Source organism: Zootoca vivipara, chromosome 8 (genome assembly GCF_965207765.1).
Source record: "Zootoca vivipara chromosome 8, rZooViv2.hap1.1, whole genome shotgun sequence".
NCBI lineage: Eukaryota > Metazoa > Chordata > Lepidosauria > Squamata > Lacertidae > Zootoca > Zootoca vivipara.
Genome location: NC_142591.1, coordinates 64,571,998 through 64,584,944, shown reverse-complemented (window position 1 = coordinate 64,584,944; position 12,947 = coordinate 64,571,998). Strand labels below are relative to the sequence as shown.

The 12,947-nt window shown below is 45.1% G+C and overlaps 1 protein-coding gene across 4 annotated transcripts in view; it reads right to left on the bottom strand.

Moving 5' to 3' along the window:
- Positions 1 to 12,947, bottom strand: part of CPQ (carboxypeptidase Q) — a 183,501-nt gene that overhangs the window by 151,758 nt on the left and 18,796 nt on the right. For 2 of the 4 annotated variants that reach the window (XM_088675731.1, XM_088675732.1), the window contains exon 2: positions 5,460 to 5,916. In XM_088675731.1, the coding sequence (XP_088531857.1) occupies positions 5,460 to 5,889 (430 nt within the window). In that variant the 5' untranslated portion in view covers positions 5,890 to 5,916. Of the gene's footprint in view, positions 1 to 5,459; positions 5,917 to 9,512; positions 9,556 to 9,692; positions 9,960 to 12,947 lie in introns of those variants that run through there. The other 2 variants (XM_035125207.3, XM_088675733.1) reach the window with 2 other exon arrangements.

Here is a 12,947-nt window from a genome sequence, read left to right as displayed (position 1 = left end):
CGAATCCCTGCGACGGGGTGAGCTCCCGTTGCTCGGGCCCAGCTCCTGCCAACCTACCGGTAGCAGTTCGAAAGCACGTCAAAGTGCAAGTAGATAAATAGGTACCGCTACAGCGGGAAGGTAAACAGCGTTTGTCATGCTGGCCACATGACCCGGAAGCTGTACACCGGCTCCCTCGGCCAATAACACGAGATGAGCGCCACAACCCCAGAGTCGGTCACAACTGGACCTAATGGTCAGGGGTCCCTTTACCTTTACATTGATTATTGCCTTCATTTTATGGATCTATGGTCTCGTTAGGCAGTAAAATCTGTGTTAAATTGCTGTTTTAGGGGGTGTTTTTATCGTCTAGAATGGATCAATTCACTTTTCCATTACTTTCTATGGAAAAGTGTGCCTCTACTTATGTACGTTTCTAGTTATGAGCTGACCTCCGGAACGGGTTATGGTTGTAAGTATAGGTTCCACTGTAGTCTTATCTAGATGCTTGCACCAAAGGAGGTTTCCACAGCAAACCACTGCCCGTTTCCTGGCTGCTACATAAAGACGTAATATCCGAAGCTCCGATAGAAACACCCCTTCAACATGTGATGAGTTAACCTGCAGGATTTGCTACTGCAAGATGGCGACCAACTTGGATGGCTTTGATGTGGCATAAAAAGGTATCATGAGATCTACTGGATCAAGACAAAAGGCCATCTAGCCCAGCATCCTGTCCTCGCAGTGGCCAATGGGAATCCCACAAGCAGGACATGAGTACAACAGCAATCTTCTCATTTGACCCCACCCCACCCCCAGTAACTGGCATTCAGTGCCTTCCCTCTGATGCTGGAAGTACAGTCGTACCTCCACTTATGAATTTAATGCGTTCCAAACGCACATTTGTAAGTAGAAAAATTTGTAAGTCGAATCCCATAGGAATGCATTGGGAGAAAAAATTCGTAAGTAGAAAAAATCCTATCTAAACAGCATCCAAGATGGCGGACGGAGCTCCATTCGTAAGTAGAAACATTCGTAAGTAGAGTTATTCGTAAGTAGAGGTACCACTGTAGTGCACAGCCATCTCTTAGTAGACACCGATCTTCCTTGATCTTGTCGAAACCCCTTTCAAAGCCATCCAAGTCAGTCGTCATCTTGTAGCAGCAAGTCCTGCAGGTTAACAATGCAGTGTGAAGTGCATTCTTTTGTCTGTCAGGAATCTTCCAAGATTCTGCTTCATCGGATACCTATGGGTTCTACGATTATGAGAGACAGAAATATCTATGCACATTCCATACACCCCACTTACTCGACTTTTTTGTAAACTAAAAATCTCCAAACATTGTAACTTTTCCTCACAACTCCTTTTTCAGGTGAGGCGACCAGAACTGCATGCCATAAATCTCTCCAATATGGGCAATGTTATTTTCCATTCTTTTTCTAACATGGAATTTGCCTCCCCCCTCCCCCCCCACATCTGCCACACACTAGGTTGACATCTTCATCAAGGTATTCCTGCATTGCAGGGGTTTGGACTAGATGACCCTTGGAGTCCCTTCCAACTCTACAATTCTATGCGAAGTTTATTATTATTAATGTTTTGCCCATATTTGAACCACTATACATTTGCTCACACTGAATCACATTCGTCATTTTAATGCCCATTCACCCAGTCGGCAGAGATCCTTTGGGAGCTCTTCACATGCCACTCTGTGAACCAGCCCAGGAAGTGCAAACCTGGTTGGGTTCACATAGAAACACGGACTGAATTAAATCCGCAAGCATCCCTATCCCTCAGAGCTCCTTTAGTTGCCTCCACTGCGTTTAATCTGATGCAAAACCAAAGGACAAGCTTATAAACAACAAGGAAGCAGGAAGTTCAGTGCCGCTGGTGTGCTGATGCTGTCCAGTTGCCCTCTATTCAGTTTTGTTTTGTTTTTAATCCAAATAGAGGGACGTGGGTGGCACTGTGGTTTGGGCTTGCCGATCAGAAGGTCAGCGGTTCGAATCCCCGTGACGGGGTGAGCTCCCGTTGTTCGGTCCCAGCTCCTGCCAACCTAGCAGTTCGAAAGCACTTCAAAGTGCAAGTAGATAAATAGGTACCGCTCCGGCAGGAAGGTAAACGGCATTTCTGTGCGCTGCTCTGGTTCGCCAGAAGCGACTTAGTCATGCTGGCCACATGACCCGGAAACTGTCTGCGGACAAACGCCGGCTCCCTCGGCCAATAATGCGAGATGAGTGCCGCAACCCCAGAGTCGTCCGTGACTGAACCTAATGGTCAGGGGTACCTTTAAGCCAAATAGAGGAAGATGCTGGAGGGGTGCTGCATGTGGGCAAGAGGGTTGAAATCCAATCCAGGCAGGACTGAAATAACTGCGGGCAGATACTGTGACGTGGGCAGCGATACATACCAAATGTCCAGGGCATTTTCTTCAGGGGGAACTCACCGGAACTCAGTTCCGGCAGCTCTCAGTGGGTGCCATTGCCATGCTAAGAGAAAAAGGGAGGCATTCGTGGTGAGTTCCAGAATCTCTTTTTCTAGAAAAATAGCAGTGCAGACGCCCACCGGACTGCAGCTCAAACCATGTCACACAAAACTGGTTTCCTATTGAAAATTCATTACACATCGAAAATATGCTGCTTCTGCCTACAACTAGGGGGGAAATAAATTAAGAAAGGTTGTGGGCAGACCTTGAAGTTTGATTCCAGGAATAGATAAGAAAGGTGAGAAAAGTCTAACTTGGCAGGCTGTCTGGGCTTCCAGACTCCCACTCCCCAAACTGCCCCCCCGCCAAGTGCCAAGCATGCCAAATCTTGAGTACTGAGTGAGAAATCTACTGCTGTTTTGCTTGGCATCTAATGAAGAGGGCAGCCATGTACCTAAGAAATGCCTCAGTGACAGGATCATCCAAAGAGCCGGTGGAAATGAAGCCAGGGATCTGCAGATTTTCATTTTGCAGTAGGAAAAGAAAGGGGGGGGATTGAGGTCTGTGCTGGCAGGCACTGCAATCTACATGACATATAAGCTTCGGTAACAGATGAGAAGAATTGGCACCAGGTAATTCATCCCAGTGCTCACACCGCATCAAGTGATGAAAACATAATAACATGTGCTCATGATTGTTCATCAAGGCGAGGAAGAACAGGAGCTATTCCTGACAGCTCCTTGCTGCATTAATGGAAGATGTCACCTGCTAGGGAGGCCTCGAGATACTGCCTCCCCCCCCCAGCCTGTGCAAGCTCCATAGAATTGCCCAAAGTTGATTTTTAAAAAATGCTATGCTGAGTTTTAAAAGAACAGAAAACATAGGAAACATGTCCCCTCAATTTTTTTTAAAAAAATTACATTTTAAAAATCAGGGAGAGTCAAGTGAGTTTGCAAGAGCACTCCTACGATGATAGGAGTGCGGATAGCATAGATAGATACAAACAGCATCATTTTTGGCAAAGATGAACTGCAGTGGAATGGAAGCAGTGGTGCATGTGGGCACCACAGGACACTACAGTAAATGACGCCTTCTTACATCACTAACTGCAGAACTGGGATGGGTGGGTGGGATTAAATCTCTCTTCCCAGGCATCATGGTGCTTATTCCTCCCCCCACTGTTTAAATAACAACTAAGACATGGTAAACACATTTACCATCTCATCTAATTTGGCCCTTTGGCAAGCTACTTTTTTCTGGTGCCCTGTGGTAGCGAAGGCTCCAGGTAGCTCTATCCACAGCAGGTTTGCTCAGAAGAACATCCCAGTAGATTTGCGGAGACTTACTTCCTGCAGGATCTGCTTAGGGTTGCAGATTAACAGCCATGACTGAGGCAAGGTTCCAACACTACATCAGGATGCCAAGTCCAAGTGGATTCTGCAAGAGAGATCTGAGAGCAGGGAATTAACTCAGGTCTGCTACTGCTCACAGATCTCGCCAGAAAAATATGTGGATTTTGCAGCCTGACAAAGTTCCACAAGTATTCTTCCATTAGAGGAAAATCATTTTGTTGGAATTGGCTCCGATACCTGTAGAAGTTTCCACTAAGATGGGAGGACGCCAATGAGTATCAAGGAAAATGCTTTCTTTTCTAACTTTTTAGTTCTTTCCAGGGCTACGTTTTCCATGATGTGCTCCCCATTCAAAGCAGGGGTGGAGTGGGGGAATGGTTAGTCACCAGGGGGCTGGGGAATATGATATGATGAGGGTCAACTGGTAAGAAAAACGCCTCAAATATTCCATAGCCCAATGTACATTCACAGAAAGCCCTAAAAAACACAAACACCCACTTCATGTTTTCCACACCAATATATTATTATTATTATTATTATTATTATTATTATTATTATTTATACCCCACCCATCTGGCCGGGTTCCCCCAGCCACTCTGGGCGGCTTCCAACAAAATATTAAAATACAGAAATCCATCAAACATTAAAAGCTTCCCTAAACAGGGCTGCCTTGAGATGCCTTCTAAAGGTCTGGTAGTTGTTGTTCTCTTTGACCTCTGGTGGGAGGGCATTCCACAGGGTGGGCGCCACTACCGAGAAGGCCCTCTGCCTGGTTCCCTGTAACTTGGCTTCTCGTAGCGAGGGAACCGCCAGAAGGCCCTCGGAGCTGGACCTCAGTGTCCGGGCAGAACGATGGGGGAGGAGAACACCAAGGTGTTCACAGTGACTTCCAAATATGCAACTGATTATGCAAAAGATCATTTTGACACACCAGGCAAAGAGCAGCAATACATTTGTGATAGGAAGGGGAGTTTATTTCAGTTTGCATTTTAAGATAATATATCTTTATTGTCATTGTCCCCTTGCGGAAACAACGAAATTACTCGGTTGCTACATCCACTCTGATGGATGTAGCATCTGAGTGGATGTAGTTTGCATCCACTTTAATGCAAACCTACCAAATCCACACCTCCTAAAACAATATGCAAACAGAAACACACCCATCCTTCAAAATTCATGCTTCTCTCTCCAAGTTTTGTGTGCACAAAAAATTGTGTATATTAGGAGTAAAGTGTGTATAAGCTATATTAATGAAGAGAACATACGAAAATGAACTTTCGGGGAAACTGCTTGGGAAAATGTCAATGTTGGCCGAAGTTGTATACAAAAATGTCTAGATTAGGGGAAACATACACTAAAATGCAGATGATGCAGAAATATTGGAAACTGAATTTAAGACTGGAAAAAATGGAAAACTGAAATCGATTCCTCCATTGCTCATTAGTGAGATATGCAGCAAACAGAAGCCTCACTGCAATTACTTATTTTTGACTGTGGAAAGAGAAAAAAATTCTTCTTTGACTCTAACAAAGGTGTTTCTTACGACTGATGTTTCCCGCAAGATTCTGTTGCTGTTTTGATGCTGTTTTAATGCATTTCAACTCTTGGGATTTTAATTTTGTTATTTTATTGATTTGTTCTCTCTCGCTTGGTGGGGAAGTGTACATATACCCTAAAATAATTCAGTAAACTCAGCCGTTACCTTCTGGAGGTGTCCCAATGCTGCCGCCAAGCCCTAAAAGGGCAATGCTGTGGTTCCGTGGTTCCATCATCATTGCTGATTCTTCCCCCCTTTCCCAGTGAGGGATTTTTGCCGGCTCCAGGTGGACATTTTCCAGGCCATCTTCCTTCAAGACTTTGTGCATATACTGGATAGCTAGTTCTAGATTTCTGGAACCACTCATTCTCGGCCCAAAAGCATCCACAAAGAATGCGAGCCTTTCATAGGATCTGTTCTGAGCCTTGCCATGGACCGCAAGTTCGATAATCTTCTTAGCAACCTCTGAATAGCCCGCTATTTCCCTCTTAATGTCTTTGAATGATCTCCGAGGGCCAGCATTGTCACTGCTTAATGGATTCTCTTCGCTTTGAGGAAACAGGCAAATGAGAGCTATTAAATACAGAAGCTTCATTTTTCGCTCTAAATTTTATGGGTCAATCTGTAGGAGGGAGAGAGGGGGAGGGGGGAGATAACAGGCAGTCATAAAGCTGTTCAAGGGCTGCTCCAGTTTGGGAGCGTGCGAAAGTTGCGAAGTGAAAGTTGTGAAGTTGCAGAAAGGTAAGGCCAGTTGGTGGGTGGTCGTCTTTAAAACTACAAGAGAACAATTGAAGACACCAACACTCATTTTAGTTCAGCTTAAAGGACCACCAATGGAATGCAGCATTGTGTCTAGAGAGTATCCTGTATGGATGTATTGTTTGATGGCCAGCAACTTTTAGCACATGAGAAAGCAGTGCACCTTGACACAGATTTTTCTATGGGTTCCATCCACAAGTGGAAGAGCTTTGCACCTTCACTCATTGGCTCTGGCCATCAGTGCATGAGCTCGAACCCTTTACCACTAAGCTCTGCCCCCTGGTGGATGGAGTCTTAGAAGCAGGTGCCATGTTGTATGCCAAGGTTCCAGGTGGCACTACTCTTGAGGGTAATCCATTTCTCCAGAAACATTTCAGATCAAGTTGAGTAAGGGCAGCCAGTCTCTCCTCTGCAACCTCTTCTTTTAAAGCTTCACATTCAGTTATGCCCTCTGCATTCTCAATCCTCTCTCAATATTAATGTGTCAGTATTATTATTTAAGTAAACTGACAAGTAAGAACTGTTGGGATCTAGAAGTCTTTGAAATGCTTCTAAGGGTCTTTTCCTAACAGACAAAAGCAAGGCAAAGAATTAAGATGCAGGATGCATATCATTGGTTAATTTTAAAACCATTATCCGCTCCTTTTAAAATTAACCAAGCTGCAGTTAGAATGCTAAATATTACACTCTTATGCGTTGAATGGTAGGGGAGAGATAAAAGAAACCTATAGATGTATCTAAATTGACATTTAAGAGGCTTTGTAACAATAGGACCTCACACCGGAACACTTTTCTGCCAAAAAAAGTTAAAACCCAGTCCCCGTTTCAGTTTTTTAAAAAAACTTCATAACCCTTATTAAGAGCTAATTATAATTGTCATAAGAATAAAGCAGACTTATCTTTAAAGAACTAATCCCAGATGCAAAATTGAACTTCATTCTACAAAGAATATTCTCAGCATCAAGTTGTTCCGTGCAGGGGCGGACTGCTAATTAGTCCATGGATTATTATTTTTTAAGTGCTTTGAAATTGCACAGGTTGGAGGGACTTTCTTTTGTATGTTTTGTGATTTTTACCCCTCTTTAATGGACTACAGCAGTGGTCCTCAACCTTGGGCCTCCAGATGTTTTTGGCCTACAACTCCCATGATCCCTAGCTAGCAGGACCAGTGGTCAGGGATGATGGGAATTGTAGTCTCAAAACATCTGGAGGCCCAAGGTTGAGGACCACTGGACTACAGGACACAATCCACTGGAAGTATTGCTTACTTTCTGCCTAAGCTGTATCATACCCTCCAACACTCCTCTGCTGAAATTGGGACGCGTGTCTTTTGGTGCTGCACTCTCGCAAGAGACAGAGGTCTGAAGCGAGAGCACAGCTCCACTGCAAGCATGGGATTATCCTCCTCCCCGGGTTTGGTGGCCGTGGCGCTGGAGGGGGGAAATGGGACATTCCGGGATCAAATCAAAAGCCAGTAAGGCTTCTGCAATTCTGGGGTGTCCTGGGAAAATCGGGACACTTGAAGGGTATGCTGTATAGAAACGAATGGGCAAAACACAAACACATAGCTGTACAGGAAAGATTGTGCCACCAGAATGGTGAAAGGGGGTAGCTAATTCAAGGGTCACCAATGCAGTGCCCGCGGGCACACATTAACCTGCAGCAGCCTCTGTTATCACCTGAAGGACCCCATCGCCTCACTGAAATTAAACTTGACAGATAGAAGGCTACAGCAAAAGAGTTCCCCCCACTGAGTCTAATTTTGGGGACAATTTTGTGGTGTGCATTGCACCTGGGGAGAGTTAATTCCCCCCCCAACCCCTAATTGTTGTGAGTGGACAATAGGGTGGTGACTTTTTCATTTTTTCCCCTCAAAAATTATTTCCTGTAGCACAAATGGATGAACTTTTGCCTATTAATGACTAAAATGAGGTGTATTCCATTGAAATATTTTAAAAGGTTACGCACAAACCGTTTTTAATTTTTTTGTATGCCGTTTTCCCATTTCATAAAATTGTATTAACAATTCTATATATATTTCATATCAAATTTGGACACAACACCACATTCCACAACGGGGAGTGTTCTTAGCAACATAGGGTATACAAATGTCACACCTGCGCAAGGTAAAAGCCCCTTTTTGGGACCTCAACACTCAGCCAGCAGACCCTGCCGGACATGCTGGGAAAAGAACCTACAGGAGAGGTAGCAAAACATTGTCCTCTAGCAGCGTCTATACTGTTACTGCAGCTAAAAAAAGCTTCCTTGTGTGTTTGATGACCCTATATAATGTTGTATATATGTGACTCTAAAGCTTGGGTTCAATTTTATATCTGCTTACAGTGACTTCAAAAATGGTCAAAAAACTGATAAATAAAATTTTTTAAATCATTTTGTGCGTGTAAGGTTAACCCTTACATTAAGGGGCCCTCCAGGGTAGTGGTGGTGTTCACAACCATTTCTCTAGTTTGATGGCCTTTGAGCTAGATGCTGTGTTATCTAGTGTCTGTAGTTTAACTGGGCTATTAACAGAGTCACCCACAGCTCCCTAGCCAGGCTTTATACACAGGCCTGCAGAAGGGCTTTAACTAGGCCAGAGTGGTGCCTTCCAGATGCGGCTGGACTGCAATACCTATCATCCCCAACTATTGGCCATGCTGGCTGGGACTGATGGGAGTTGGAGCCCAGCAACATCTGGAGGCAACTGCACCGGCCACCCATGAACTAGGCCAAGGCTGGAAAGAGGGAAGTGGGGTGGGATGGCTGGAAGCAGTGCACTCTGATTGAATGCAACACGGATAATACTGTGTCAACAGCTGACAATTTGATTCAGATCGCCAGCATAGCAGTTGTCTCAAGGTCAGAGAGTACATCCCCCCCACACACACACACAGTTCCGTTTGCTCCGTAAGGACAAGTCCTGCGAGTTCATCCACAACCTCAAGAGAGAGAGAGAGAGAGAGAGAGAGAGAGAGAGAAGCAACATATGAAGAGCTAAGATGGACCAAAGAGCCATCTGGTCCAGCATTCTGTTTTCAAAACTGGCAAGCCAAATGCTTCCAGGAAAATTAAAAGCAGAGCGCAAAAGCAAACAGATTTCCACCACCGCTTGTCCCAGCAAACACCTGATCTTCATCGCTATACTGACTCTGAACATGGAGCCTTCGTCTACCTGTCATGGCTCATAGCATTTAAAAAGAGAGGGGGGGATCTGAACAGGTGCTACCCATAGATGTCCCCCCACAAAAGGATACAGAACGGGAAATGAAAATCAAGATGCTCTGGTAGGGCCAGCATCATAGGCGTCTTTGGGTAGCTCCTGGGGACCCAATGCCTGCCATGCAACCCAGGGGAGAATTAGGCTTGCCATCAACCCGCTGCCAACAGCTGCACGGCCACCTCTCTAACTTGGCAGAATGACATTTCTGCTCATTTGTGTTTTGCTACGGTGCTACTTACACATTGCGAAACAGGGAAAGCTAATCACCCACAGGCATGTAGAAATTGCTGTAATTCAAATAAAGGAAACACATCACTCTAAAGGCAGACTTGCATAAAACTTGCATATGTCTATTTACATGTATATGTCTATACACATGTAACAATAACCACCATAATTCAAATATAAATACATCTCACCATAGCAAGAGAGACTGTGACCAGGGGGCTGGTTGCCTGCTTAGTCTTCTGTCCAGCTGCTATCTACCCAAGACCCTTGCTCTCTCTTCTTTTTTATTATTTATCTATAAACTGGACTTGGACCAGACAGCCTTCAAACTAGTGATATGTTGAAACCTGGCCCCCCGTTTCTCAAAAAGTTACCTTTCCCTGAACAAGAGACTTCTCCTTTTCTGACTCATTATCCAGGTGCTTTAGAATTTCTTCAGAATTTTGGTTGCCATAGGTGGTGTGCCTCCTCGCTCCCCTTCTATTAAACCTTTCTCCAAAACCTTGCTGCCTCCAGGCTGCCTACATTTCCCAATCTGAAAAGGGTCCATAGGAGCTCACATAGAATCATGGAATCACAGAATTGTAGTGTTGGAAGTGACCCAGAGGATCATCCAGTCCAACCTCTTGCAATGCATTGCTATCTTTAAAAAAATTAAAAAGCTTCACTTAAACAAATTAAAGCCAGCACCTGTCAAGTCCAGATTAGGCAAAGGCAGGAGGGTATTGGTTTTGTTTGTTACCACACTATGTATTTTTTGTGTTTTTATATCGTAAACCACCCTGTGATCCTTGGATGAATTTAATTACTTCTTTGTTTTTGTTTCTGCTCTTGCTTTCCTTAAGTATTTAAGTGCTTTTATATTGCATTTTTATGCTGTGAGCTGCCATGAGGTCTACGGATGAAAGGTGGTATACAAATTCAATTCAATAATAATCCCCACCCACTGCATCCCACTTTCTTTTGCTAACAGAAGAACCCAACACTGGGCACTTCAGGAAAAGCAAGGCTGCAGAGTTCAGGCAAAGAACTCATTTATGGAATGAAAAGACACTCCCTCCTGACTACCTCGAAAGCACGGCGAGGACAACAAAACCCCATGGGAATTTTCACCAAAATTTACTTTCTCCTTTAATAATTTACTGGTGTGATTCCTTTTCTCATTACTTGATGGAGAATACTAATGAAACACCTGGGGGGGTTATTATTATCATTATTTAGCACAGCTCTACTTTAAACCAGGGACGCGGGTGGCGCTGTGGGTTAAACCACAGAGCCTAGGGCTTGATGATCAGAAGGTCGGCAGTTCGAATCCCTGTGACGGGGTGAGCTCCTGTTGCTTGGTCCCAGCTCCTGCCAACCCAGCAGTTCAAAAGCACGTCAAAGTGCAAGTAGATAAATAGGTACCACTCCGGCGGGAAGATAAGCGGCGTTTCCATGTGCTGCTCTGGTTCGCCAGAAGCGGCTTTGCCATGCTGGCCACATGACCTGGAAGCTGTATGCCGGCTCCCTCGGCCAATAAAGTGAGAAGAGCGCTGCAACCCCCGAGTCGGTAAGGGGTCCCTTTACCTTTACCTACTTTAAACCAAAGTCTGTCTTCTCTAAAGTAAGGTACCTGACCACCCCTAGTGACAATGGTCAGCCTCCACTGGTAGAAGCGCTCCCGAATATCAGCTCGCTTCCTGCTTGAGGGTCTACCACAGATTGGCCACTGTGAGAACAAGATGCTGGACCAGTTGGGCCACTGGCCTGATGCAGCAAGCTCTTCTTGCTATATTCTTAACGGTCCCCTAGCTGGCTGGCACCTGCCATTCCACACACACAGTACAGCCCCCAACTGGCAATGCATTGTGGGGGAGCAGGAAGTGGCATTCATCAAGCTGACACCCGTTGGCTGTTACTGCTCCTGCTAATACACTGAAAGGGGAGCCCAGCAAACCGGCCCAAGGTTTTGTACAGGGAGAAGGAAGCTCATACCTGTTAGGAGGGCAAATACACAAACCTCTCTATCTTGGGACTTCCCCCAGCACCTCTCACCAGCCCTTCCTGTGGATTTTTGCCTGTCCCAGATGAGTCCTTGATCTCCGATAACGGCTCTTGCCTGCAGGATGACGAGGGGCATGCCAATGTTTGTAGAAACTCGTGAATTGTACCATGCATTTCTCTGTCCACTTTTCAGCCTGCTCATCACAGGCATGTGGCCCTGAAAGGTCACCCAGATGCAAATGTGGCCTTTGGGAATGGTAAACCTTCCCCACCCCTGGTTTATGGCTTTCTTAGAATCATAGAGTTGGAAAGGACCACAAGGGTCGCCCAACCCTCTGCAATGCAGAAATCTTTTGCCCAACTTGGGGCTAGAACCCACGACCCTGAGATTAAGAGTCATGATTTATCAACTGAGCTACCCCAGACTTCTGGAGAAAGGTAAGGTAAAGGGACCCCTGACCGTTAGGTCCAGTTGCAGACGATTCTCGGGTTGCGGTGCTCATCTCAGTTTACAGGCCGAGGGAGCCGGCGTTTGTCCACAGACATTTTTCCCTGGGTCATGTGGCCAGCATGACTAAGCTGCATCTGGCGAACCAGAGCAGCGCACAGAAACGCCATTTACCTTCCCGTCAGAGTGGTACCTATTTATCTACTTGCACTTTGATGTGCTTTCGAACTGCTAGGTTGGCAGGAACTGGGACCGAACAATGGGAGCTCACCCCATCGCAGGGATTTGAACCGCCGACCTTCTGATTGGCAAGCCCTAGGCTTTGTGGTTTAGACTTCCGGAGTAATAAAGGCAAAACCACACTGGCTGGTAGCCTTGGTTGAACTCTTAACCATAGTGCAGCAGGTGGATGAAGCTTCTCTACCTCAGGACTGTCCTCTACTGTCCCCATACCCACTCTACAGCCCAGTCTGTGAGTCATGAAATCTGTCATTTACATAGTTTATACAAGAGAGGGAGATAACATGCTTAACCACACACATTAAGATAGGAAACCGAACTTTGAGAGAAAAAACATTTGAACAAGAGAAAAATATTAACAGGGTTACGCGAAATGTCCCGAGTACAAATCAGACATTGGAGGAGACGAATTAGCATGAACTGGTGTCGCATAGAGGCTGCAAACATGTGCCAAAAAACCATCCCTTCAAATCTCACTTCCGACAAAGCATTACACAATTTCCCCTCGACTGTTCCCCATAAGGCTTGATTTCCAGACCCTTGATCATCTCGGTCGCCTTCTTCTCACACCTTTCAGCTTGTCAATATCCTTCTTAAACTGTGGTGCCCAGAACTTTAAAAAAAAATTAAAAAGGAAAATTTAAGTTTGTGAACTTGAGTGTCAGAACACAAAAATGACATCAAAACATCAAAAATAATTACCTAGGAACTTATTCATCGATCATTTGCTAAATTGAAAGAGAGAGAGAGAGAGAGAGAGAGAGAGAGAGAG